Raw genomic sequence first — 27,855 nt, 5'->3', positions numbered from 1 at the left:
TATTCCCACTAAATTGATGACTGCCCAGCCTCCCCTCCTGGTCACTCTGTTAGTTGATATTGTTAACGGTCTCTCTCTTCAGGTGTTGTCCCTCTCGCCTTTAAATCTGCAGTCATCACCCCTCTCCTCAAAAGAACCAACCCTTGACCCCTCTGTCCTTGCAAACTACCATACCATTTCCAACCTCCCTTTCCTCCCCAAAGTTCTTGGATCTATTGTTGTGCCTCCCAAATCCCTACCCATCTCCTGTTGAATGTCAAGGGGAGTTAGTCATTGCCTGACACTAATGTGGCACAAATGTTATTTGCAACTTATCAGCCCAAGCCTGAATGTTGTCCAAGTCTTGCTGCATGTGGGCATGAACTGCTTCAGTATCAGAGGAGTTGCAGATGGTGCTGAACATTGTACAATCATCAGTGAACATCCCCACTTCTGACCTTATGATGGAGCGAAGGTCATTGATGAAGCAGCTGAAGATGGTTGGGTCCAGGACACTACCCTGAGGAACTCCTGCAGTGATGTCCTGGGGCTGAGATGATTGGCCTCTAACAACCAAAACCATCTTCCTTTTGTGCTAGGTATGACTCCACCCAGTGGAGAGTTTTCCCCCCGATTCCCATTGGTTCACCTTCACACATGGTTTGGGTTCACACTGAGGGTCAAAGGCCCTCGCACAGGGTTATGTTCAGACTGCAATTTGCCTTTGAACTGGCAGGAAGCCAGATTGTCGACCTTGATTCAGGGTTGTAACGTGTTGCCCAATCCTAGTATCTGCACAAGCCTCTGGAACCGCCTCAGGGCTTGGGTGAGGCTCTGGTTAATATTTGTGGGAGCCTCATAAACACAGGCTGTATATAGGCAATTAGAAGACAGTAAAAGTTACATAAAGCGAGAGACATAAACTCAGCAATTATAGGCCAGGGGCTGAATACCCATAGCCAGAAATGTCTGAGCATTTTACTAGGTAGTTTTTCCAAAGGATACAGAGGAGAATAAGAGACCAGGCACTGAGTACTGGGATTGTTTGAGGGAGGAGAGCGGTGAGGAACAGAGTGAGGCGAGGAGAGGAAGTGGAATAAAGAGTGAGGCGAGGAGGAGGGGAGAGGAGGGGTAAGAGTAGGGCAGGGTAAGGGAGAGATAGGGGAGTGTTTTAATGGAAGGAGGTGAAATCATAGCAAATGCCCTAATTATAATCTTCCAACGTTTTCTCAATCAGGAACCGTTCCTTTAGGAATTCTAAGAAATCTTATAGTGGCAATAACAGAAAACATGGCTAAAAATGGTAAGGACTGGGCACTGGGTAGGTGGTGGCGTAGTGGTATTACCACTGAACTAGTAACCCAGACCCAGGGTATTTCTCTGGGGACATGGGTTCGAATCCCACCACAGCAGAAGGTGGAATTTGAATTTAATTAATAAATCTGGAATTAAAAGCTAGTCTAATGATGGCCATGAAACCATTGTCGATTGTTGTAAAAACCCATCTGGTTCACTAATGTCCTTTCGGGAAGGAAATCTGCTGTCCTTACCTGGTCTGGCCTACATGTGACTCCAGACCCACAGAAATGTGGTTAACTCGTACATGCCCTCTGAAATGGCCTAACAAGCCACTCAGTTGTACCTAACCACTACAAAGTCAATAAAGAGGAATGAAACCAGACAGACCACCCGACATCGACCTAGGCACCGGAAACGACAACGGCAAACCCAGCCCTGTCGACCCTGCAAAGTCCTCCTTACTAACATCTGGGGGCTTGCGCCAAAGTTGGGAGAGCTGTCCCACAGACTAGTCAAGCAACAGCCTGACATAGTCATGCTCACGGAATCAGACCTTACAGACAATGTCCCAGACACTGTCATCACCATCCCCGGGTATGTCCTGTCCCACCGGCAAGACAGACTCACCAGAGCTGGTGGCACAGTGGTATACAGTCGGGAGGGAGTTGCCCTGGGAGTCCTCAACATCGACTCCAGACCCCATGAAGTCTCATGGCATCAGGTCAAACATGGGCAAGGTAAACTCCTACTGATTACCACCGCCCTCCCTCAGCTGATGACTCAGTACTGCTCCATGTTGAACACCACTTGGAGGAAGCACTGAGGGTGGCAAGGGCACAAAATATACTCTGGGTGGGGGACTTCAATGTCCATCATCAAGAGTGGCTCGGTAGCACCACTACTGACCGAGCTGGCCGAGTCCTAAAGGACATAGCTGCTAGACTGGGTCTGCAGCAGGTGGTGGGGGAACCAACACGAGGAAAAAACATACTTGACCTCGTCCTCACCAGTCTGCCTGCCGCAGATGCTTCTGTCCATGATAGTATTGGTAGGAGTGACCACCACACAGGACTTGTGCAGACTAAGTCCCGCCTTCACATTGAGGATACTGTCCATCGTGTTGTGTGGCACTATCACCGTGCTAAATGGGATAGATTTCGAACAGATCCAGCAATGCAAAACTGGTCATCCATGAGGCGCTGTGGGCCATCAACAGCAGCAGCGGAATTGTACTCAACCACAATCTGTAACCTCATGGTCCAGCATATCCCCCACTCTACCATTACCATCAAGCAAGGAGACCAACCCTGGTTCAATAAAGAGTGCAGGAAAGCATGCCAGGAGCAGCAGCAGGCATACCTCAAAATGAGGTGTCAACCTGGTGAAGCTACAACACAGGACTACTTGCATACCAAACTACATAAGCAGCATGCAATCCCATAACCAACGGATCAGATCTAAGCTCTGCAGTCCTGCCACATCCAGCCATGAATGGTGGTGGACAATTAAACAACTAACTGGAGGAGGTGGCTCCACAAATATCCCCATCCTCAATGATGGGGAAGCCCAGCACATCAGTGCAAAAGATAAGGCTGAAGCATTTACAACAATCTTAAGCCAGAAGTGCCGAGTTGATGATCCATCTCAGCCTCCTCCTGAAGTCCCCAGCATCACAGATGCGAGACTTCAGCCAATTCGATTCACTCTATGTGATATCAAGAAACGACTGAAGGCACTGGATACTGCAAAAGCTATGGGCCCTGACAATATTCCGGCAATAGTACTGAAGACCTGTGCTCCAGAACTTGCCGCGCCCCAAGCCAAGCTGTTCCAGTACAGCTACAACACTGGCATCTACCCTGCAATGTGGAAAATTGCCCAGGTATGTCCTGTACACAAAAAACAGGACAAGTCCAACCCGGCCAATTACCGCCCCATCAGCCTACTGTCAATCATCAGTAAAGTGATGGAAGGTGTCATCAACAGTGCCATCAAGCGGCACTTGCTCAGCAATAACCTGCTCAGTGACGCTCAGTTTGGGTTCTGCCAGGGCCACTCAGCTCCTGACCTCATTACAGCCTTGGTTCAAACATGGACAAAAGAGCTGAACTCAAGAGGTGAGGTGAGAGTGACTGCCCTTGACATCAAGGCAGCATTTGACTGAGTATGGCATCAAGGAGCCCTAGCAAAACTGAGGTCAATGGGAATCAGGGGGAAAACTCTCCGCTGGCTGGAGTCATACCGAGCGCAAAGGAAGATGGTTGTGGTTGTTGGAGGTCAATCATCTGAGCTCCAGGACATCACTGCAGGTGTTCCTCAGGGTAGTGTCCTAGGCCCAACCATCTTCAGCTACTTCATCAATGACCTTCCTTCAAGCATAAGGTCAGAAGTGGGGATGTTCGCTGATGATTGCACAATGTTCAGCACCATTCGTGACTCCACAGATACTGAAGCAGTCCGTGTAGAAAGGCAGCAAGACTTGGACAATATCCAGGCTTGGGCTGATAAGTGGAAAGTAACATTCGCGCCACACAAGTGCCAGGCAATGACCATCTCCAACAAGAGAGAATCTAACCATCTCCCCTTGACATTCAATGGCATTACCATCGCTGAATCCCCCACTATCAACATCTTAGGGGCTACCATTGACCAGAAGCTGAACTGGAGTAGCCATATAAATACCGTGACTACAAGAGCAGGTTAGAGGCTAGGAATCCTGAGGCGAGTAACTCACCTCCTGACTCCCCAAAGCCTGTCCACCATCTACAAGGCACAAGTCAGGAGTATGATGGAATACTCTCCACGTGCCTGGATGGGTGCAGCGCCAACAAAAGTCAAGAAGCTCGACACCATCCAGGACAAAGCAGCCCGCTTGATTGGCTCCCCATCCACAAACAGTCACTCCCTCCACCACCAACGCACAGTGGCAGCAGTGTGGACCATCTAAAAGATGCACTGCAGCAAAGCACCAAGGCTCCTTAGACAGCACCTTCCAAATCCGTGACCTCTACCAACTGGAAGGACAAGGGCAGAAAATACATGGGATCACCACCACCTGTAAGTTCCCCTCCAAGTCACACACCATCCTGACTTGGAACTATATCACCGTTCCTTCACTGTCGCTGGGTCACAATCCTGGAACTCCCTTCCTAACAGCACTGTGGGTGTACCGACCCCAAATGGACAGTAGCGGTTCAAGAAGGCAGCTCACCACCACCTTCTCAAGGGCAATTAGGGATGGGCAATAAATGCTGGCCTGGCCAGCGAAGCCCACATCCCATGAATGAATTAAAAAAAACAATGTTCACGGATACAAGATGTTCAGAAAAGATAGGGAAAGAACACAAGAGAAATAAGAGCAGAAATAGACCATTCGGCCCATCGAGCCTGCTCCGTCATTCAATACAATCATGGCGGATCTTGGGCTTCAATTCCACTTTCCTGTCCGCTCCCCGTATCCCTTGATTTTTCACAGTTCTGTTCACAGTTTTGGGCTCCATATTTAAGGAAGAATTTAATTGCCTTAGAGGCTGTACAGTGAAGGTTAGTTAGATTGGTTCCTGAAATGAGAGGGTTGTCCTATGATAAGAAGCTAAGTAGACAGATGTTTGGTCTCTCAGGGAATCAAAGGATATGGGGAGCAGGCGGTAAAGTGGAATTGAGGCAGAAGATCAGCCATGGTCGTATTGAATGGTGGAGCAGGCTCGAGGGATCACATGGTCTACTCATGCTCCTATCTCTTATGATCTTGTGAAAGAACCTCTTGGGAGATCGGGTGGCAGTATTGATTAGGGAAGACATTGTCGTGTTGGAAAGTGAGGATATCCTTGAGGGGGCAAAGACAGAATCCATTTCGTTAAAGTTCAGAAGCAAAAAGGGTATGATCACACTACTGGGGGTATTCTATCGGCCTCCAAATAATGAGAGAGAGATAGAGGAGCAAATCTGCAGCAAAGTCACAGAGATGTGCAAGAACTATAGAGTGGTGACATTGGGGACTTTAATTACCCAAATATCGATTAAGACAATGTTAGAGTAAAGGGAAAGAAGGGGGAGGAATTTCTGAAATTTGTTCAAGAGAACTTCCTTGACCAGTATGTTATGATAAGCAAGGGGATGGAAGGTTATCGGGGGTAGGTGGAAATGTGGAGTAATCAGTTCAGCCATGAACTTATTGAATGGCGGAGCAGGCTCGAAGGGCCGAGTGGCCTACTCCTGCTCCTAATTTATATGTTCGTATGTTCTTGGTTCAACTAGGAAGGAGGCATCGCTGGATCTGGTGCTGGGGAATGAGGTGGGCCTTGTGGACCAAGTGTGTGTGGGAGAGTGATCATCGTATCATAAGGTTTAGGTCAATAATGGAGAAGAGCAAGGAACGATCCAAACTAGAACTTCCAAATTGGAAGAGGGCTAACTTCAATGGGATGAGAGGGGATGTAGCCAAGGTAAAAAGGAACTAGAGACTGACAGGAAAAACTAACGGAGTAATGGGTGATCTTTGAGGAGGAGCTCTTTCAGGTACAGGCTAGGTACATTCCAACATGGGAGAAAGGCAGGGGAACCGAAGCCACGACTCCTTATGACGAGGGAGATAGAGAATATGATGAAATAAAAAAAGAGGATGTATGATGCATGTCAGGTGAATTCTTCAAGCAAGAAGAGGAAAATCAGACTGGCAAAGAGAGAATACGAGAACAGAATGGCAGTTAACTAAAAGGGAACCCAAAAATCTTCAATTGCATGTAAATACTAAGTGGATAATAAAAGGCAGGGTGGGGCCAATTAGGGACAAAGATGGTGATATATGCTTAGAGATGCGAGGCAAGGCTAGAATAATTAATCCTTTGTATCAGTGTTTACTCAGGAAGAGGATGCTGACAAAATATGAGTAGTAGTGGAGATGGTAGAGGTAATCGATGGGGTGAAAATTGATCAGCAGAATGTACTGGAAAGGCTAGCTATGTTTAGAGTGGATAAGTCACCTGGTCCGGATGGCTTGCATCCCAGGTTGCTAAAGAAAGTGGGGGTGGAGATAGTGGAAGGGCCTGCCATAATCTTCCAATCTTCCCTAGATATGGGGGAGGTGCCAGAGGATTGGAGAGTGGAAAATGTAACACCCTTATTCAAGAAAGGGTGTAAGGTCATTCCTAGTAACTACAGGCCAGTTAGTTTAACATCACTGGTGGGTAAGGTTTTAGAAACAATAATCAGGGGAAAAAAATCAACAGACACTTGGAGAGGTTTGAGTTAATTAAGGAGAGCCAGTACGTGTTTGTAAAAGGGAGATCATGTTTGACTAATCAAATTGAATTTTTTGCTGACGTAACATAGAAGGTCGATGAAAGGAATGTGGTGGATGTTGTTTATATGGACTTTAAAAAAGCAGTTGACAAGTACCACATAAAAGGCTGGTTAATAAAATTGAGGCTCATGGAATAGGAGGGTCAGTGTCGGCTTGGATAAAAAATTAGCTTAAGGACAGAAAAGAGCAAGTTGTAGTAAATGGTTGTTTTTCAGACTGGAGGATGGTAGACAGTGGCGTTCCCTAAGGGTCGGTTTTGGGACACTGCTTGTTTTGATATATGTAAATGACTTGGACATTGGAATACAGCGTAAAATTTCAAAATTTGCCGATGATACCAAACTTAGAGAGGTAAACAGTGAGGATGGTACCAATCGCCTGCAACAGGACATAGATAGGCTATCAGAATGGGCAAACAATTAGCAAATGGAATTTAATACAGAGAAATGTAAAGTGATGCTTTTTGGCAGAAAGGATAGGGAGAAGCAATATAAACTTAATGATCCAGTTCTAAAGAGTGTGCAGGAACAGAGGGACCTGGGGGTGTATGTGCATCGATCTTTGATGGTAACAGGACATATTGAGAGAGTGGTTAGTAAAACATCTTGGGCTTCATAAATAGAGGTATTGAGTACAAAGGCAGGGAGATTCTGCTGAACCTTTATAAAGCTCTGGTTAGGCCCCAGTTAGAGTATTGTGTCCAGTTCTGGTCACCACACTTCAGGAAGGATGTGAGGGTCATTGAGAGGGTGCAGAGGAGATTTACCAGAATGGTTCCAGAGATGGAGAATTTTAGTTACAAGGTTAGGTTGGAGAAGCTGGGGTTATTCTCCTTGGAGCAAAGGCGATTGAGGGATATTTGATAGAGGTGTACAAGATTATAACAGGTTTAGACAAGGTAGACTAAGAAAAACTGTTCCCATTAACTAATGGTACAAGAACTAGGGGACACAGATTGAAGGTTTTGGGCAAGAGATGCAGGAGGAATGTGAGGAAGAACTTTTTTACACAGTAAGTGGTAATGACCTGGAACTCACTGCCCATGAGGGGGTGGAAGCAGAGACAATCAATGATTTCAAAAGTAAATTAGATGGGCACTTGAGGAAATTAAACTTGCAGGTCTATGGGGATCGAGCGGGTGAATGGGACTAACTGGATTGCTTTACAGAGAGCCAGCATGGACTCGATGGGCTGAATAGCCTCCTTCATTGCTGTTCGGACTCTATGCGCCTAATTTTCCTTCTGGGGTTGGGAAACCAAGCCCTGGTTTTCACGGTGGTGGCCTGCTAATTGGCTGGACAGAGGGTTGGCGGCCAATTAGCCGCAGGAGCAAGTGTGGGCCAATTTAAACTGACCACAGCTGCCATTACTGTGGCTGTTATTCGACTGAGGGAATTGAAGCAAATGTGATGGAAGAGGAAAGGCAGAGGGCTGGTACCCAGGGCAGGGCTGTCCCTCACTTCACAGACACTGGCCTGGAGGTCCTCCTTGATAGCAGTGAGAGAGAGGAGGGAGCTCCTCTTTCCGGAGGGCGGCAGGAGAAGACCACCCTCCCAAACCAAGCAGGCATAGACAAAGGTACCTGAGATCATGAGCAGATGAGTGGGGTCGGGAGGAACTGAGTCCAGAGCCAGAAAAGGTTTAATACCCTTATTCGCTATTGCTGAATCCCCTGCCATTAACATCCTGGGGGCTACCATTGAACAGAAATTGAACTAGACCAGTCACATAAATACTGTGGCTACAAGAGCAGGTCAGAGGCTGGGAATTTTGTGGTGAGTAACACACCTCTTGACTCCCTAAAGCCTGTCACCATCTACAAGGCACAAATCAGGAGTGTGATGGAATACTCTCCACTTGCCTGGATGGGTGCAGCTCCAACAACACTCAAGAAGCTCAACACCATCCAGGACAAAGCAGCCTGCTTGATTGGCACACCATCTACAAACATTCACTCCCTCCACCACTGTCGTGCAGTGGAGGCAGTGTGTGGGAACACGACAGGAGGGGAGTGAAGAGGAGTGGGGTGAGGGGAATCTCTCGCATAAGTGGAGACATTAGCCAAGGGTGTCTCCTGCTTCGGCCCTGCTATCTTTGATAAGGGCTGGACATTGGCTCTGCGCACCCTCCCCGTGCAACTCCCCCATTCCCCACTCCGCTCCCCACACCCGACAATAGCTTCAGCCCATGCGGGGCTTGGAATCTCCTGGTCTGGCCGTGTCACTGCATTCCCTTTGGAGTTGTCGCAGTGTGCCAGACTATTTGGACAGGACAAGGCAACAAAATCCAATTGAGATATTTAATCATATTATTTAGAGATACAATATTTTGGGTCTTTTAAATATTTTGTTTAAATCTTTAGATGGAACATTCGAAATTTCAGTCTCTGAGAATTTTGAGAAAGTATTTTGAGTAATTAGTGCTGCGTTTTTCTGAGTGAGTCCGATTTTAAATGAGGACATTGGAATTTATATTGGAAAAAGTGTGACCACAGGAAGTCATGTTGCACAGACAGGAAGTGTGCACAGATGACAGATTTTGACATTATCTCAATCTTCTCGTGTACTCACATCTGCAGTGAAGGTGTGAAAGTATGGTCTTGGCGCTGAATACTGGAATTGGATATACAACTCCTGCTCCCACACAATCCGGCATTCCTAGTGAAAAATCAGCAAATACATTTCATCAACAGGTTCAGAGTGCATTAATTAACACTTTTTCAATGACTTTATCCAATCAGGCAGTGAGCCACATACATCACCTCTGACCCCAGATGTGTCATAAGAAATAGGAGCAGGAGTCGGCCATTCGGCCCCTCAGGTCTGCTTCACCATTCAATAAGATCACGGCTGATCGGATTGTGGCCTCAACTCCACTTTCCTGCTTGTTCCCCATAACCCTCAACTCCTCTATAGATCAAAAATCTGTCGAACTCGGCCTTGAATATATTCAATGACCCAGCCTCCACTGTTCTCTGGGGAAGAGAATTCCAAAGATTAACAACCTTCTGAGAGAAGAAATTCCTCCTCATCTCTGTCTTAAATGTGAGACCCCTTATTCTGAAATTGTGCCCCCTAGTTTTTTTTATTCTTTCATGGGATGTGGGCATCGCAGGCCAGGCCAGCATTTATTGCCCATCCCTAATTGCCCTTGAACTGAATGGCTTGCTCGGCCATGTCGAGGGCATATAAGAGTCAACCACATTGCTATGGATCTGGAGTCACATGTAGGCCAGACCAGGTAAGGACAGCAGATTTCCTTCCCTAAAGGACATTAGTGAACCAGATGGGTTTTTACAACAATCGACAATGATTTCATGGCCATCATTAGACTAGCTTTTAATTCCAGATTTATTAATTAAATTCACATTCCACCTTCTGCTGTGGTGGGATTCGAACCCATGTCCCCAGAGAAATACCCTGGGTCTCTGGGTTACTAGTCCAGTGACAACACCAGTACACCACCACCTCCCCTTAGTTCTAAATTCCCTTCCCTCTCAACATCTACCCTGTCAAGCCCCCTCGGAATCTTACATGTTTCAATAAGATCACCTCTCATTCTTCTAAACTCCAATGAGTAACGGCCCAACCCGCTCAACCTTTCCTCACAAGACAACCCCTTCGCCCCAGGAATCAACTCAGTGAACCTTCTCTGAACTGCTTCCAATGCAAGTATATCCCTCCTTAAATAAGGAGACCAAAACTGTACACAGTACTCTAGGTGCAGTCTCACCAATGCCCTGTACAGTTGTAGCAAGACTTCCCTACTTTTATATTCCATCAATCTTGCAATTTTTAAAAATTCATTCATGGGATGTGGGCATCGCTGGCTAGGCCAACATTTATCGCCCATTGCCCTTGAGAAGATGGCGGTGAGCTGCCTTCTTAAACCGCTTCACTTCTTGAGGTGTAGGTACTCCAACAGTGCTGTTAGGAAGGGAGTTCCAGGATTTTGATCCAGCGACAGTAAAGGAACGGCGATATAGGTCCAAGTCAGGATGGTGTGTGGCTTGGAGGGGAACTTTCAGGTGGTGGTGTTCGCATGCCTCTGCTGCCCTTGTCCTTCTAGGTAGTAGAGGTCGCAGGTTTGGAAGGTGCTGTCTAAGGAGCCTTGGTGAGTTGCTGCAGTGGCTACTGCAGGATAAATGCACCCACAACCAGAGTGGGCATGCTTAGATAGTGGAGGTGGCCCAGACATCAGGGTACTGACACTGGCTGAGCAGGAGGCGGCAGAAATAGCGAGAGAGAAGGGAGGCAGGGTGATTGCAGATGGTGAGGCAGGATCCTTGAGGCATAAGGATGAAGTGTCATCTCCACTCTTGCAGCTGTATATGCACACCAAAGGAATTTGTGTGAACTCATCTTCAGCTGATGATTAATGTGCCTCTGTTTGTGTCTCCACTGCAGGTGCCTACACTCGAGTCACAGAATGCAGCGAGGTCCAAGAATCCTCCTCTGGGGAGGAAGATGAAGCCATTGACCCAGAGGGTGCACCATCACCTGCCTCTTCTTCCACTTCCACCACACTGATACAGATACATTCATACTGTCCACGGGGGATTTAAGGTTAACATCTGGGTCACAGCCCGGTGGTCACAGACAAGTCCCAGCAGCTGAGAGAACATTTGCCAGCCGGGTCCCCTGACAATTGGAGGACTGCTGAGGACCAGGCCCCGGCTCAGTCCCATGCTCATGATAATCCTCTGTTTGTTGCTACGTGACGTCTGCCAGATGTGCATCAAAGTCATGTGGAGAATATGTCAAAGATGCCTGAGGTCATGCATCGCTTAGCATGTGCCATGGAGGAGTCCATGCAAGCCATGACGTCTGCTGTGTCCCAGGCACTGGAGCGCGTGGCTTCCTCAGTCGGGAGTTTGGTGAGCTCCATGGTGAGTCTGGTTGCACTCGAGCCATACGCGATCTGACCTGCACTCCATCGCTGTAGCTGTGGGCTCCATGCAGCAGAGTGTAAGTGAGAGGGGGACGAGGAACCTGGACTTCCCTCCAGGTGCTCCTTCCCCTCAGGGAGACAGGCAGGTTGCATCATGCACCCAGTTGGTGGATGAGCGCATGCCAGCTGCCCCGGGGCCTTCCTCTTAGGATGCCCCCAGCGTAAGCAGTGTCTTGATCCCCCCCTGCACCCCCTGACACTGTGGGGGATGCTCAAGCACCGTGGCTGCACAGCCCCAGTAGGATGGAACCATCAAGGCTCCGTTCCTCCACAGGACGCCTGCCACGGTCATCCACAGTAATGGGGCAGCACACTGAGCAGACTGACTCCCCCTCAGCTGCTAATGTTGAGGCAGCACCGAGACGCAGGGCGGCACAGTGGCGCAGTGGTTAGCACCGCAGCCTCACAGCTCCAGCGACCCGGGTTCAATTCTGGGTACTGCCTGTGTGGAGTTTGCAAGTTCTCCCTGTGTCTGCGTGGGTTTCCTCCGGGTGCTCCGGCTTCCTCCCACATGCCAAAGACTTGCAGGTTGATAGGTAAATTGGCCATTATAAATTGCCCCTAGTATAGGTAGGTGGTAGGGGAATATAGGGACAGGTGGGGATGTGGTAGGAATATGGAATTAGTGTAGGATTAGTATAAATGGGTGGTTGATGGTCGGCACAGACTCGGTGGGCCGAAGGGCCTGTTTCAGTGCTGTATCTCTAATAATAAAAAAAACATTTAAAAAAATAATTTTGATCACGAAGGTGGCACGGGTGTTGTAAATATTGTGCACATATTTATTTGCTTTAATATCTGATGCACTCTTGTAAATCATTTGCTTTGTTTCAATTGTAAAGGAAAATGTTTATTGGAGGCCAATGGCAGGAACGTATTGATGTTTGCAATGCATTTCAGAAAGTATCCAATGTCCTTTTATCATTGACATTTCAGCCTTCAGTCTTCAATGATGGTTGTTTGTCGTTGGAAGATTTTGCACTATTTTTCTTACCAACATGCCTTACAATCATGGTTCTACAGTCAACCGCTAACTTTCCTTGCATAAGTGTGTTCTCGGATCCATGATAACCCAGAGGAAATTTGATCTGCCGGTCACATCAAAGTACTGCAATGTTGTAGCTTCCTATGTGTGTGGGTTACTGCCTTGATTCAGGACAATATTTCCATGGAGACACAGTTCGCTTTTAATGAAGTTGATAGTATACAGGCCGTTACGCACATCTCCACTGCAGGTTCATGTGCTGTTGTCAGAAGAGTCCTTCTTTTCGATTACAGCAATGAATAACATCTCAGACGTATGGGAACATATTTGGAGAATGTTTTTTATTCTCCTACTAACGTTCCTTTATGAAGTGCCTTATTGTTGGCTGAAATGTGCAAATATAAGATTCTCCCTGATGTCCCATGTATGTCTTCCCATGGCCCTTATATCCACAACGGCATAATTTGCATTCTTGTCCTCCTCTTCAAAGACATCTTCATCTGAGGAGGACTGCTGTTCCTCCACCTGCAAAATGTGACAGCGTCTAATTGCCAGTTTGTGTAATGTGCAGCAGACAACGATTATTCACGAGAAACTCTGTGACATGTACTGAAGAGCCCTTCCAAACTGGTCAAGGCAGCGGAAGCATATTTTCAACATGTCAGTGTTCAATGATGGCTCTGCTGGATGCGTGAGCAGCATTGTATATCTCTCTTCAGCCGCACTAGTGATATCAACCACATCCAAAGCAGGTAACCCTTGTCACCCAGGATCTAGCCATCAATTTCAGCTGGTTCCTCAAACTGCTGGCAGCACTGAGTTCCTCAAAATGTATGAGTCATAACATCTGTTTTTGACGAGCTGGTGGAATTTAACTTCAATTAATTAAGGCAGTTAATTAAAAAGTACTGGATTTGAAAGCTAGTCTCAGTAATGGTGTCCATGATACCATCATCAATTGTCGTCAATACTCATCTGATTCACTAATATCCCTCAGGGAAGGAAATCTGCCGTCCTTACCCAGTCTGGCCGACATGTGACTCCAGACCCACAGCAATGTGGTTGACTCTTAACTGCCTAGAAATGGCCGAGCAAGCCACTCAGTTGTCAAGGCAATTAGGGATGGGCAACAAATGCTGGACTTGCCAGCGACACCCACATCCCATGAAAGAATAAAAAAACACTGGCATGGAATTCCCACCAAACCCAAGCAGTTGCAGGTCATCTGCAGGATCCTGTGACCATTTCACATGACATCCTTACGCGTCTCTGGCATTGCCTCTCTGATATTTGAAGGTAATTTGTCCTTGTCTTGAGGATGTGATGATATGCCAGCACTCGTCTTCAATAATGCCATTCCTGGATGTTATAATTCTGAGCGTATTCACCTTCTTGTTCTGCTTGTTGTTGGCGTTCAGGCATCATCTGTTGAGGGAAAAGAGCCCTCCTCGGTCATTCCCTCTGCTCCTCCTCCCATGGTAGTAGATAAATTGGGTATATGAGACTTATGTTGCAGCTTTGCAAATAATGAAATGAGCAGAGCATTCCAATTCAACCTTCTGTTACCATTCAGCTGAACCCCATCAAGGCAATGATCAGATCACTTTTATTTCCCTTAAAAGTGCAGCCAGCAGGAAATCCCACTCACCATCATTTGTCTCCTCCCACTCAACTTGCAATCCTGCAGTGGCCACATGGTTTGCATTATTGTTAGAGAAAATGGTGCATGTACAATTTAAGGCAACTCTCCCCACCTTCCAGCCTCCTCCTACCACCTTCCAGCCTGCACCCATCACCCTTGACCCACCCAATGTAACCTTAACTCTTCCCTCTGTTACCATTGAACCTCCCCCCATGACTTTGGACAGTGTCACAATCAATTTATTCATGTCATCCCTCCCCCCGTTCCTACTCCCTTTACTATCCAAATGCCGACTCTGAGCCGTGATCCTCCTCAAATCCACCTGACTATTACTGCCAAGTCTTGTTGCCCTCCCTATGATGCTGTAGAATACCCAGTGTTAAGTCTCGACCTCAGCACCCCCCACCCAGAATCCATTTGTCCCCATTGACTGTGACCGTTCCCTCTGCCAGCCATTACTCTGAATTCACCCCACAGGTCCCCGACATTGACAGCACTCAGGGGAGGTGGTGGCGTAGTGGTATTATCACTGGACTAGTAAACCACAAACCCAGGGTATTTCTCTGGAGGACATGAGTTCGAATCCCACCACGGCAGAAGGTGGAATTTGAATTTAATTGATAAATCTGGAATTAAAAGCTAGTCTAATGATGGCCATGAAACCATTGTCAATTGTTGTAAAAACCCATCTGGGAAGGAAATCTGCTGTCCTTACCTGGTCTGGCCTACATGTGACTCCAGACCCACAGCAATGTGGTTGACTCTTAAATTCCCTCTGAAATGGCCGAGCAAGACATTCAAATGTATCTAACCGCTACAAAGTCAATAAGGAATGAAACCTGACGGACCATCCAACATCTGCGTAGGCACCAGAAATGACAATGGCAAACCCAGCCCTGTCGACCCTGCAAATTCTTCCTTACTAACATCTGGGGGCTTGTGCCAAAGTTGGGAGAGCTGTCCCACAGACTAGTCAAGCAACAGCCTGACATAGTCATACTCATGGGATCATACCTTACGGGCAATGTCCCAGACACTGCAATCACCGGCCCCGAGTATGTCCTGTCCCACTGGTAGGACAGACCCAACAGAGGTGGTGACACAGTGGTATACAGTAGCAAGGGAGTTACCCTGGGAGTCCTCAACATCAACTCCAGACCCCATGACGTCTCATGGCATCAAGCCAAACATGGGCAATGTTTCCTGCTGATTACCACCTACTGCCCTCCCTCAGCTGACAAATCACCACTCTTCCATGTTGAACACCACTTCGATATCTAGAAACGACTGAAGACATTGGCTACTGCAAAGGTTATGGGCCCTGACAACATTCTGGCAATAGTACTGACGACCTGTGCTCCAGAACTGGCCGTGCCCCGAGCCAAGCTGTTCCAGTACAGCTACAACACTGGCATCTACCCTGCAATGTGGAAAATTGCCCAGGTACGTCCTGCGCACAAATCCAAAAGCAGGACAAATCCATCTGGCCAATTACCGCCCCATCAGTCTGCTCTCAATCATCAGTAAAGTGATGGAAGATGTCATCAACAGTGCTATCAAGTGGCACTTGCTTAGCAATAACCAACTCAGTGACGCTCAGTTTGGGTTCTGCCTGGGCCACTCAGCACCTGACCTCATTACAGCCTTGGATCAAACATGGACAAAAAAGCTTAACACAAGAGGTGAGGTGAGAGTGACTGACCTTGACATCAAGGCAGCATTTGACCGAGTATGACATTAAGGAGCTTTAGCAAAACTGGAGTCAATGGGAATCAGGGGGAAAACTCTCTGCTGGTTGGAGTTGTTCTTAGCACAAAGGAAGATGGTTGTGGTTGTTGGAGGTCATTCATCTCAGCCCATGTGATCACTGCAGGAGTTCCTCAGGGTAGTGTCCTAGGCCCAACCATCTTCAGCTGCTTCATCAATGAGCTTCCTTCAATCATGAGGTCAGAAGTGGGGATGTTCACTGATGATTGCACAATGTTCAGCACCATTCGTGACTCCTCAGATACTGAAATAGTCCGTGTAGAAATGCAGCAAGACCTGGACAATATCCAGGCTTGGGCTGATAAGTGGCAAGTAACATATGCACCACAAAGGTGCCAGGTAATGACCATCTCCCCTTGACATTCAATGGCATTACCATCACTGAATTACCATCACTGAATCCCCCACTATTCGCATCCTGGGGGTTACCATTGACTGGAGCAGATACGTTAGTACCATGGCTACAAGAGCAGGTCAGAGGTTAGGAATCCTGCAGCGAGGAACTCACCCCCTGACTCCCCAAAGCCTGTCCACCATTTACAAGGTACAAGTCAGGTGTGTGCTGGAATACTCTCCACTTGCCTGGATGGGTGCAGCTCCAACAACACTCAAGAAGCTCGATATCATCTGGGACAAAGCAGCCCGCTTGATTGGCACCCCATCCACAAACATTCACTCCCTCCACCACCGACGCACAGTGGCAGCAGTGTGTACCATCTACAAGATGCACTGCAGCAACGCACCAAGGCTCCTTAGACAGCACCTTCCAAACCCACGACCTCTACCAACTAGAAGGACAAGGGCAGCAGATGCATGGGAACATCACCACCTGCAAGTTCCCCTCCAAGCCGCACACCATCCTGACTTGGAACTATATCACCGTTCCTTCACTGTCACTGGGTCAAAATCCTGGAACTCCCTCCCTAACAGCACTGTGGGTGTAACTACCTCACATAGACTGCAGCGGTTCAAGAAGGCAGCTCACCACCACCTTCTCAAGGGCAATTGGAGATGGGCAATAATTTCTGGCCTGCCAGTGACACTCACATCCCCATAAACGAATAAAAAAACTCATCCCTCCCTTTAAGTCCCTCATGACCACCTGTTGACTGTAATGCTCAAATCAATCCAGCAGCCCTGCAGCTGCCCACATCCAGCTTCAGCAGCGATAACAACCACTACACATCCTAGACGCACCCCTCAACTTTGCGCACAATCGTTTAGTGTATGGCACCAAGTCTGCTCACACATCCCACTGCATGCCTTGTCTGCCCTCTGAGCCAGGGTGAAAAACAATGGAACAGCTTCGACAAAACCACTTACCCTCACTGATCTGAGCAACTCATTGATACGTTTGCGGAAAATAAAAGCTCATGGTGTAGGGGTAACATATTGGCACGGATAGAGAATTGGCTAGCTAACAGGAAACAGAGAGTAGACATAAATGGGTCATTTTCTGGTTGGCAAGATGTAACGAGTGGTGTGCCACAGGGATCAACTTTTTACAATTTATATAAATGACTTAGATGAAGAGACCGATGGTATGGTTGCTAAATTTGCTGATGACACAAAGATAGGTCGGAAAGTAAGTTGTGAAGAAGACATAAGGAGGCTACAAAGGGATATAGATAGGTTAAGTGAGTGGGCAAAGACCTGGCAAATGGAGTATAATGTGGGAAAGTGGGAAATTGTCTATTCTGGCAGGAAGAATAAAAAAGCATATTATCTAAATGGTGAGAGATTGCAGAGCTCTGAGATGCAGAGGGATCTGGGTGTCCTAGTGCATGAATCACAAAATGTTAGTATGCAGGTACAGCATGTAATTAGGAAAGCTAATAGAATGTTATTGTTTATCGCGAGGGAAACTGAATATAAAAGTAGGGATGTTATTATTCAGTTATACAGAGCATTGGTGAGACCACATCTGGAATACTGTGTACAGTACAGGCCTCCCTATTTAAAGAAGGATGTAAATACATTGGAAGTAATTCAGAGAAGATTTACTAGACGAATACCTGGAATGGGCGGGCTGTCTTATGAGGAAAGATTGGACAGGCTAGGCTTGTATCTGCTGGAATTTAGAAGAGTAAGAGGCGACTTGATTGAAACATACAAGATTCTGAGGGGTCTTGACAGGGTGGATGTGGAAAGGATGTTTCCCCTTGTGGGAGAACTCGGGGGTCACTGTTTAAAAATAAGGGGTCGCCCATTTAAGACAGAGATGAGGAGAAATTTTTTCTCTCAGAGGGTCATGAGTCTTTGGAATTCTCTTCCTCAAAAGGCAGTGGAAGCAGAGTCTGAATATTTTTAAGGCAGAGGTAGATAGATTCTTGATAAGCAAGGGGGTGAAAGGTTATCAAGGGTAGGCAGGAATGTGGAGTTGAGGTTACAATCAGATCAGCCATGATCTTATTGAATGGCGGAGCAGGCTCGAGGGGCCGAGTGGCCTCCTCCTGCTCCTTTTGCCAATATTATTATTTTAAAGGCTTTTACTGTCTGTTTAATGGTGCAAGATTGGGAGCTGCAGGTTTCTGATTGCGTTATCTCTGTGACACTCACCTTCAGATTGTAGAGCCTGATGAAGTAGGAGCGTTTTGGGTTATCCTTCACGAAACATACCACACCACAGTACTGTTTGACCCATCGGTGCTGTGCTCCTGGGGCCGCCACGTAAAGCTGCACCACTGCCGAGGACAAAGACTGCAGCAAAGCAACAATCAAACAATTACAACACAGGAACAGAAGGCCATTCAGCCCATCCAGCCTTTTTCACCATTCCATTAGATCATGGCTGACCTGTATCTTATCTTCATCTTGGTTCCATATTCTTCAACATCCACACCAATAAAAATCTTCCAATCTCAGTTTTGAAAGTTACAGTTCACCCCAGCCGCAACAGCTTTTTTGGGGAAGAGAATTCCAGATTTCCACTACCCTTTGTGGGAAGAAATGCTTCCTGACATCCCTAATTTTAAGCTTCTGCCCATTTGTTCTGGACTCCCCTGATCAGAGGAAATAGTTTCTCTTTCTCTACCCAAATCCTGTAATCATCAGAGATAGGCACCAACGTGTTGCACCATGGAGATTTGACAAAATTATTGACTCAGCAACAGACATGGGGACAGTTAATCTGTATAGAAAGTGTATAGCCAATCTAATGTCATCAAAACACAGTCCAATTTAAAACACATTTCTCCCTATAAATAAAGTAGCTAAGCATACAACATCAATGGACAGCAGCACAACTGTATTAGTTAGCAAGCAAGCAAAATAGTACGCAATGCCAATGCAAATTACTTTTGTTGACAGAATAGAGCTAGCTACATCATGTCACAGGGTGGTAAATGGACCTTATCGGATGACCGCAGTAGATTCACACTGTGTCAGGAGTTCAAATTCATCCAATAAACCATGAAACTCAAGGAGAGGATTATTATTGTGGTTATTGAGGTGAGGCAGTAGAAAAATCAGCAATAGGAAGACAGACCATTTCTCTCACTGCTATTGTTACAGTTTAACCTGTGATGGTCAATGTTTGTGCAACTTCTCCACCTGCTTGTGATATGTGTCTGAAGACAGGGCAGCCAAGAAAAGGACAGTGATCTCCAAATCAGGAGATGTTTATAGGGTGAAGCACATAGTACTTCAGAAGAGTCATGTAAAACAGAAAAGCAGAGTTGGACAGGAAGGGACAGAGAGATTAATGATAGGAAGCCAAGACTAGTTTATTCATCTTGCCAGGCTGTTAAACCAGGTCCTGGATTCTAAAATACAGAAACAACAGAATCTCTCATGGACAAAATGTCATTTAGTCCTCAAAGCTAGTGACAAAATTAGATAAACACAATTACAAACAAGGTGTGCCCTTCAGCTCCTCCAATAAAGCGATTCTCTTAAATTCATTTACGTCTATATCTCAGTCTATCACTGTTGATTCTGACTCAGCTCTGACAAGATAGTTTTCTGCAAAACGTTGAGGAGGTTTTTACTACATGTATTATTCAGTCACAAAATGTTTAGTCACTATCTGTAATATTGTACTCCAGATTAACCAATTTATGTCCAAGCCAAATCTCTTACCTGTTAGCAAAGGTGCACTTTTAATGTAATGTAATTAAATAGTCATTTGGTAGTACAGAACTTGAGTATTGCTGAAAACAGAGACATTTTGTCAAAGCTTTTTGTTTTGCACTCATCAGGACAATCCACATGAATACCAATGTAAGGGAAGCAACAAATTTATACTATATGGGAAGAGATTGCTGATTGGTTGACAAGTGGACTCTGATTGGCACAGTCTGATTGCGACCCTGATTGACAGTCTTAAATTGATTGTCAGCGTATTTCTTAGCACACTGAGGATTATTTAGCAAATGTTGTCCAATCGCAGAATCACATCTAACGTTGGACACTGTGTTTTGAGTTTTGCAAGCACGGGCTGGTTGGGTACGGCCTGTACCTTGCCCATTGCGAAGAGCAGAAGGGACATGTGGTTTGATACGATCTGTGAGTCTTAGGGATATAGGGCCTATGTACCTGGTATCACAGTGGCATTGAAATTCATATATCACATTACTCATTTGTATCATCATAAACTGCTGCACTTTCCATGGCAATGCCTCTGCCAATCAGAGTCCACTTTTCAACCAATCAGCATTCTCTTCTCATATGGTATAAAGTTGTTGCTTCCCTTATATTGGTATTCTTGTGATTGTCCTGATGAATGCAAGATGAAAAGCTTCAACAAAATGTCTGTTTTCAGTAATGTAATTAAATGATACAGATAACTTTCAAATGACATTGGTCATGCAGGTTATCTGCCCTCAAACTGGATAGTAAATGATGAACATTGCAGTTACTGATCTTTGACATACTTGTAAAACCTGTGCTTTAATCCAATTTGCAGCAAAAACAAATCACTCAATGACTGTTTCTAATATGGTCATTGAAACATAATGTCTTCCCTGACAGTTTTTAAAACTGCAAATGCAGCATGGATTTTGTTAAGGAATCGTAGACAGTTCATCATAGATTAAGGTTCATTCAAGCTATCCATTATGTTGTATTTACTAACTATTGTATATGGGTCAATAGTATCCTGTTTTTGCCAATTTCACTCAGCCCCCATTACACCGTACACTTGCATTCATGAGAAACTTACAGTGCTGACTTCTGGAGATTCCTTGGATTTTCCTGCCTGTGTTCCCCTCAACACAAGACCTGGAAACAGTGAGATTCCAACTGGATAGCAGCTTAATTGCAACATTTATATAGAACTTAAAGTCAGCAACTTTCAACATGGGACTGAGCTTGTGTCCCAAGTGAAAGTACTGTGTGCCAGAGTGTAGAAATCAAAATATTCCCTGAGTGGCTTTTGTCATTTTAAAATGAATTTACATAGCACAAGCCTTTAAACTTGTGTTTTAAAATAACCTAGCAGCTAAGTTATTTTAAAACAAAAGATTAAAGGCTTGGAGCAGGGGTGTCCAACCTTTTTGCGTGGTGGGGGGGCACGTTACAATTTTTGTTTTTCATAGGGGGCCACTGAGACAATTTCAGAAAGAGAAAAGCATTAAAAACTTTTCTTACTACTAATCAAAACAACAACAAATGTGCATTTTTGTGAAGAAGCTTTCGTGGGAAGATTAATTTATTGACTAATTTTCTGATCACTATGTTGCACACAGATTTAGTGAGATACCTGGCTTTTCTTTGCTTGCACAAGTAGTCAATGCTGCCTGCACACTTCTTGTAGCAATGCAGAGTATTCTGGATAGATGTCTGTCTGTCAGGAGTGATCTTGATTGCTCGCTCTCCCTTCTCTCACTCTGTCTGTCTTTCTTCGTCTCCCTCACTGTGTTGTGTTGCCCTCTCTGTGTGTCATGTCCCCTCCAGTCTCTCACCATGTTCCTCTAGTCTCACTCTCTGTCCCCTCGGTCTCTCTCTCTCTGCCCCCCTCTCTCAATCAGCCCCCTCTCTCTCAGAACTCTTCTCTCTTTCTGCCCCTCTCTCTCACTCTCTGCCCCTCCCTCTTTCTCTGCCTTCTCTCTCTCTCTCTCAGCCACCTCTCTTTGCCCTCACTCTCACTCTCTGCCCCCCTCTCACTCTCTGCCCCCCTCTCTTTGCCCTCACAGCAATGTGGTTGACTCTTACATGCCCTCAGAAATGGCCTAGCAAGCCACTCAGTTGCATCTAACCACTATGAAGTCATTAAAAAGGAATGAAACCGGACGGACCACCCGGCATCGACCTAGGCACCGGAAATGACAACGGCAAACCCAGCCCTGTCGACCCTGCAAAGTCCTCCTTACTAATATCTGGGGGCTTGTGCCAAAGTTGGGAGAGCTGTCCCACAGACTAGTCAAGCAACAGCCTGACATAGTCATACTCACGGAATCATACCTTACAGACAATGTCCCAGACACTGCCTTCACCATCCCCGGGTATGTCCTGTCCCAACGGCAGGACAGACCCAGCAGAGGTGGCAGCACAGTGGTATACAGTCGGGAGGGAGTTGCCCTGGGAGTCGTCAACATCGACTCTGGACCCCATGAAGTCTCATGGCATCAGATCAAACATGGGCAAGGAAACCTCCTGCTGATTACCGCCTACCGCCCTCCCTCAGCTGATGACTCAGTACTGCTCCCTGTTGAACACCACTTGGAGGATGCACTGAGGGTGGCAAGGGCACAAAATGTACTCTGGGTGGGGGACTTCAATGTCCATCATCAAGAGTGGCTCGGTAGCACCACTATTGACCGAGCTGGCTGAGTCCTAAAGGACATAGCTGCTAGACTGGGTCTGTGGCAGATGGTGAGAAAACCAACAAGAGGGAAAAACATACTTGACCTCATCCTCACCAATCTGCCTGCCACAGATGCATCTGTCCATGACAGTATTGGTAGGAGTGACCACCGCACAGTCCTTGTGGAGACAAAGCCCCGCCTTCACATTGAGGTACCCTTCGTGTTGTGTGGCACTACCACCGTAATAAATGGGATAGATTTCAAACAGATCTAGCAATGCAAAACTGGGCATCCATGAGGCGCTGTGGGCCATCAGCAGCAGCAAAATTGTACTCAACCACAATCTGTAACCTCATGGCCCGGCATATCCCCCACTCTACCATTACCATCAAGCCAGGAGACCAACCCTGGCTCAATGAAGAATGCAGGAGGGCATGCCAGGAGCAGCACCAGGCATACCTCAAAATGAGGTGTCAACCTGGTGAAGCTACAACACAGGACTACATGTGTGCCAAACTGCGTAAGCAGCATGCGATAGACAGAGCTAAGCGATCCCATAACCAACGGATGAGATCTAAGCTCTGCAGTCCTGCCACATCCATTCATGAATGGTAGTGGACAATTAAACAACTAACTGGAGGAGGTGGCTCTACAAATATCCCCATCCTCAATGATGGGGGAGCCCAGCACATCAGTGCGAAAGATAAGGCTGAAGCACTTGCAACAATCTTCAGCCAGAAGTGCCGAGTTGATGATCCATCTTGGCCCCCTCCTGAAGTCCCCAGCATCACAGATGCGAGACTTCAGCCAATTCGATTCACTCTGCATGATATTAAAAAACGACTGAAGGCACTGGATACTGCAAAGGCTATGGGCCCTGACAATATTCCGGCAATAGTCCTGAAGACCTGTGCTCCAGAACTTGCCGCGCCCCTAGCCAAGCTGTTCCAGTACAGCTACAACACTGGCATCTACCCTGCAATGTAAAAAATTGCTCAGGTATGTCCTGTACACAAAATGTCGGACAAGTCCAACCCGGCCAATTACCGCCCCATCAGCCTACTGTCAATCATCAGTAAAGTGATGGAAGGTGTCATCAACAGTGCCATCAAGCGGCACTTGCTTAGCAACAACCTGCTCAGTGACGCTCAGTTTGGGCTCCGCCAGGGCCACTCAGCTCCTGACCTCATTACAGTTTTGGTTCAAACATAGACAAAAGAGCTGAACTCAAGAGGTGAGGTGAGAGTGACTGCCCTTGACGTCAAGGCAGCATTTGACCGAGTATGGCATCAAGGAGCCCTAGCAAAACTGAGGTCAATGGGAATCAGCGGGAAAACTCTCCGCTGGCTGGAGTCATACCGAGCGCAAAGGAAGATGGTTGTGTTGTTGGAGGTCAATCATCTGAGCTCCAGGACATCACTGCAGGAGTTCCTCAGGGTAGTGTCCTAGGCCCAACCATCTTCAGCTACTTCATCAATGACCTACCTTCAATCATAAGGTCAGAAGTGGGGATGTTCGCTGATGATTGCACAATGTTCAGCACCATTCGTGACTCCTCAGATACTGAAGCAGTCCGTGTAGAAATGCAGCAAGACCTGGACAATATCCAGGCTTGGGCTGATAAGTGGCAAGTAACATTTGCGCCACACAAGTGCCAGGCAATGACCATCTCCAACAAGAGAGAATCTAACCATCTCCCCTTGACATTCAATGGCATTACCATCACTGAATCCCCCACTATCAACATCCTAGGGGCTACCATTGACCAGAAACTGAACTGGAGTAGCCAAATAAACACCGTGGCTACAAGAACAGGTCAGAGGTTAGGAATCCTGTGGCAAGTAACTCACCTCCTGACTCCCCAAAGCCTGTCCACAATCTACAAGGCACAAGTCAGGAGTGTGATGGAATACTCTCCACTTGCCTGGATGGGTGCAGCTCCAACAACACTCAAGAAGCTCGACACCATCCAGGACAAAGCAGCCCGCTTGATTGGCACCCCATCCACAAACATTCACTCCCTCCACCACCGACGCACAGTGGCAGCAGTGTGTACCATCTACAAGATGCACTGCAGCAACGCACCAAGGCTCCTTCGACAGCACCTTCCAAACCCGCGACCTCTACCAACTAGAAGGACAAGGGCAGCAAATACATGAGAACACCACCACCTGCAAGTTCCCCTCCAAGTAACACACCATCCTGACTTGGAACGATATCGCCGTTCCTTCACTGTCGCTGGGTCAAAATCCTGGAACTCCCTTCCTAACAGCACTGTGGGTGTACCTACCTCACATGGACTGCAGCGGTTCAAGAAGACAGCTCACCATCACCTTCTCAAGGGTAATTAGGGCTGGGCAATAAATGCTGGCAGAGCCAGCAACGCCCACATCCCATGAATGAATAAAAAAAACACACTCTCAGCCCCCCCTCTCACCAGCCCCCCCTCTCACTCTCAGGCCCTCCATTCACTCTCAGGCCCCCCCCTCTCACTCTCAGGCCCCCCCCTCTCACTCTCATGCCCCCCCCTCTCACTCAGCCCCCCCCCCTCTCACTCTCAGCCCCCCCCTCACTCTCAGCTCCCCCCCCTCACTCTCAGCACCCCCCCCCTCACTCTCAGCACCCCCCTCTCACTCTCAGCACCCCCCTCTCACTCTCAGCCCCCCCCTCTCACTCTCAGCCCCCCCCTCACTCTCAGCCCCCCCCTCACTCTCAGCCCCCCCCTCTCACTCTCAGCCCCCCCTCTCACTCTCAGCCCCCCCTCTCACTCTCAGCCCCCCCTCTCACTCTCAGCTCCCCCTCTCACTCTCAGCTCCCCCTCTCACTCAGGCCCCCCATTCACTCTCAGGCCCCCCATTCACTCTCAGGCCCCCCATTCACTCTCAGGCCCCCCATTCACTCTCAGGCGCCCCATTCACTCTCTGCCCCCCCCTCACTCTCTGCCCCCCCTCTCACTCTCCGTGTAACCCCTCACTCTGCCCCCTCTCTCTCTTTACCCTCTTTCGCTCTCTCTCTCTCTGTCCCCTCCAAGTCTCTCTCCCTGCACCCAGTCTCACACTCTGTCCCCCACTCTCTGCCCCTCTCTCTCTCTTCACCCTCTTTCTGTGCCCCCTCTCTCTCTGCCCCTCTCTCTCTAACCCACCTTCTCTCCCCCCACCCCCTCTCTCTCTGCCCCTATCTCTCTCTCGCTGACCCCTCTCTGCCACCTCTCTCTCTGTCCCCCACAAATCTCTCTCTACCCCTCTCTCCACCCCCTTTCTCTCTCTCTCACTGCCCCTTTTCTCCCTCTTCCCCCTCTCTGCCCCTCCCCTCTCTCTCTGCCCCTCTCTCTCTCTGCCATCTCTTTGCCCTCACACTCCCTCTCTCTGCCCTTGCTCTACCTCACTGCCCTCACTCTCCCTGTACCCTCTCTCTCTGCCCCTCTCTCTCTCTGCCCCCTCACTCTCCCTGTAATCCCTCTCTCACCCTGTAATAACTCTCTCTCTGCCCCTTCTCTCTCTTTCACCTCTCTCTGTCCCTCTGCCCCCCCCTTTCTCTCTGCCCCCCTCTCTCTCTCTCTCTCTCGCTGCTCCTCTCTCTCGCTGCCCCCCTCTCTCTCGCTGCCCCCTCTCTCTCTCACTCTCTCACTTTGCCCCCTCTCTCTCTCTGCCCCCTCTCTCTCTCTCTCGCTTCTCTGCCCCCTCCCCCCTCTCGCTCTCTCTCGCTGCCCCCTCTCTCTCTCTCTCTCGCTCTCTGCCCTTCCCTCTCTCTCTACCCCTCTCTCTCTGCCCCCCTGCCCCCTCTCTCTCCCTACCTCCCCTCGCTCTCTCTCTCTGCCCCCTCTCTCTCTCTACCCCTCTCTCTTTCCCTGCCATCTCTTTGCCCTCACTCTCCCTCTCTCTGCCCTCGCTCTCCCTGTACTCTCTGTGTCAATTTAGAGCGGAGGGTATGGAAGCTAGGGCAGTTGCATGCTCCTCTTGCAGGATGTGGGAGGTGAGGGTCACCACTTGTGTCCCTGCTGACTTCACCTGTGAGAAGTGCACCCAACTCCAGCTCCTCACAGACCACGTTAGGGAACTGGAGCTGGATGAACTTCGGATCATTCAGGAGGCTGAGGGGGTGATAGAGAGCAGTTATAGGGAAGTAGTGACACCCAAGTTACAAGATAAAGGTAGCTGGGTGACCGTCAGGGGAGGGAAAGGGAATAGGCGCACAATGCAGGGATCCCCTGTGGCTGTTCCCCTCAATAATAAGTATACCGTTTTGCATACGGTTGGGGGGGGACGACCTACCAGGGGAAAGCCACAGCGGCCAGGTCTCTGGCACTGAGACTGGCTCTGTGGCTCAGAAGGGAAGTGGGGAGAATAGGAGAGCGATAGTTATAGGAGATTCAATGGTTAGAGGAACAAACAGGAGATTCTGTGGTCGCGAACGAGACTCCCGGATGGTATGTTGCCTCCCGGGTGCCAGGGTCAGGGATATCTCGGATCGAGTCTACAGGATTCTTAAGAGGGAGGGGGAGCAGCCAGAAGTCGTGGTACATATTGGTACCAATGACATAGTTAGGAAAAGGGATGAGGACCTGAAAAGCGAATATAGGGTGTTAGGTTGGAAGCTAAAAGGCAGGACGAGCAGAGTAGTAATCTCAGGATTGATACTGGTGCCACGTGCTAGTGAGGCGAGAAGCAGGGAGCGAGTGCAGCTGAACACGTAGCTACAGAGCTGGTGTAGGAGGGAGGGCTTCAGATATGTGGATCATTGGGATACCTTCTGGGGAAGGTGAGACCTGTACAAGAAGGACGGGTTGCATCTGAACTGGAGGGGCACCAATATCCTGGGCGGGAGGTTTGCTAGAGCTCTTCGGGAGGGTTTAAACTAGTTTGGCAGGGGGATGGGAACCGGAGCTACGGATCAATGGATGGGGTAGCTGTTGAACAGGCAGATACCGAGTGCAGAAAGTCTGTGAGGAAGGTTAGACAATTGACACGACAAAGTTGCAGCCAGTATGATGGGTTGAAGTGTGTCTATTTTAACGCAAGAAGTGTCAGGAATAAGGGTGATGAACTTAGAGCATGGATCAGTACTTGGAGCTACGATGTTGTGGCATCGTAGGAAAGGAGCAATCACTTTATTGGGAGTTTTCTATAGACCCCCCAATAGCAACAGAGACACGGATGAACAGATTGGGAGGCAGATTTTGGAAAGG

At 47.8% G+C, this 27,855-nt stretch overlaps 1 protein-coding gene across 3 annotated transcripts in view; it reads right to left on the bottom strand.

Moving 5' to 3' along the window:
- The window catches only part of LOC137380434 (actin nucleation-promoting factor WAS-like), a 166,857-nt gene that overhangs the window by 83,368 nt on the left and 55,634 nt on the right, over positions 1 to 27,855 (bottom strand). For all 3 annotated transcript variants that reach the window (XR_010977025.1, XM_068052364.1, XM_068052365.1), the window contains exons 2-3: positions 18,484 to 18,624; positions 9,151 to 9,237 (exon numbers count right to left, since the gene is read on the bottom strand). Coding sequence is in view for 2 of the 3 variants with exons in the window: in XM_068052364.1 (XP_067908465.1) it covers positions 9,151 to 9,237; positions 18,484 to 18,624 (228 nt within the window). In the remaining variant the exon portion in view is untranslated. The remainder of the gene's footprint in view (positions 1 to 9,150; positions 9,238 to 18,483; positions 18,625 to 27,855) is intronic.

The sequence above is a fragment of the Heterodontus francisci genome, chromosome 19, assembly GCF_036365525.1.
Source record: "Heterodontus francisci isolate sHetFra1 chromosome 19, sHetFra1.hap1, whole genome shotgun sequence".
Taxonomy (NCBI): Eukaryota; Metazoa; Chordata; class Chondrichthyes; order Heterodontiformes; family Heterodontidae; genus Heterodontus; species Heterodontus francisci.
This window is presented reverse-complemented; position numbering and strand designations above follow the sequence as displayed.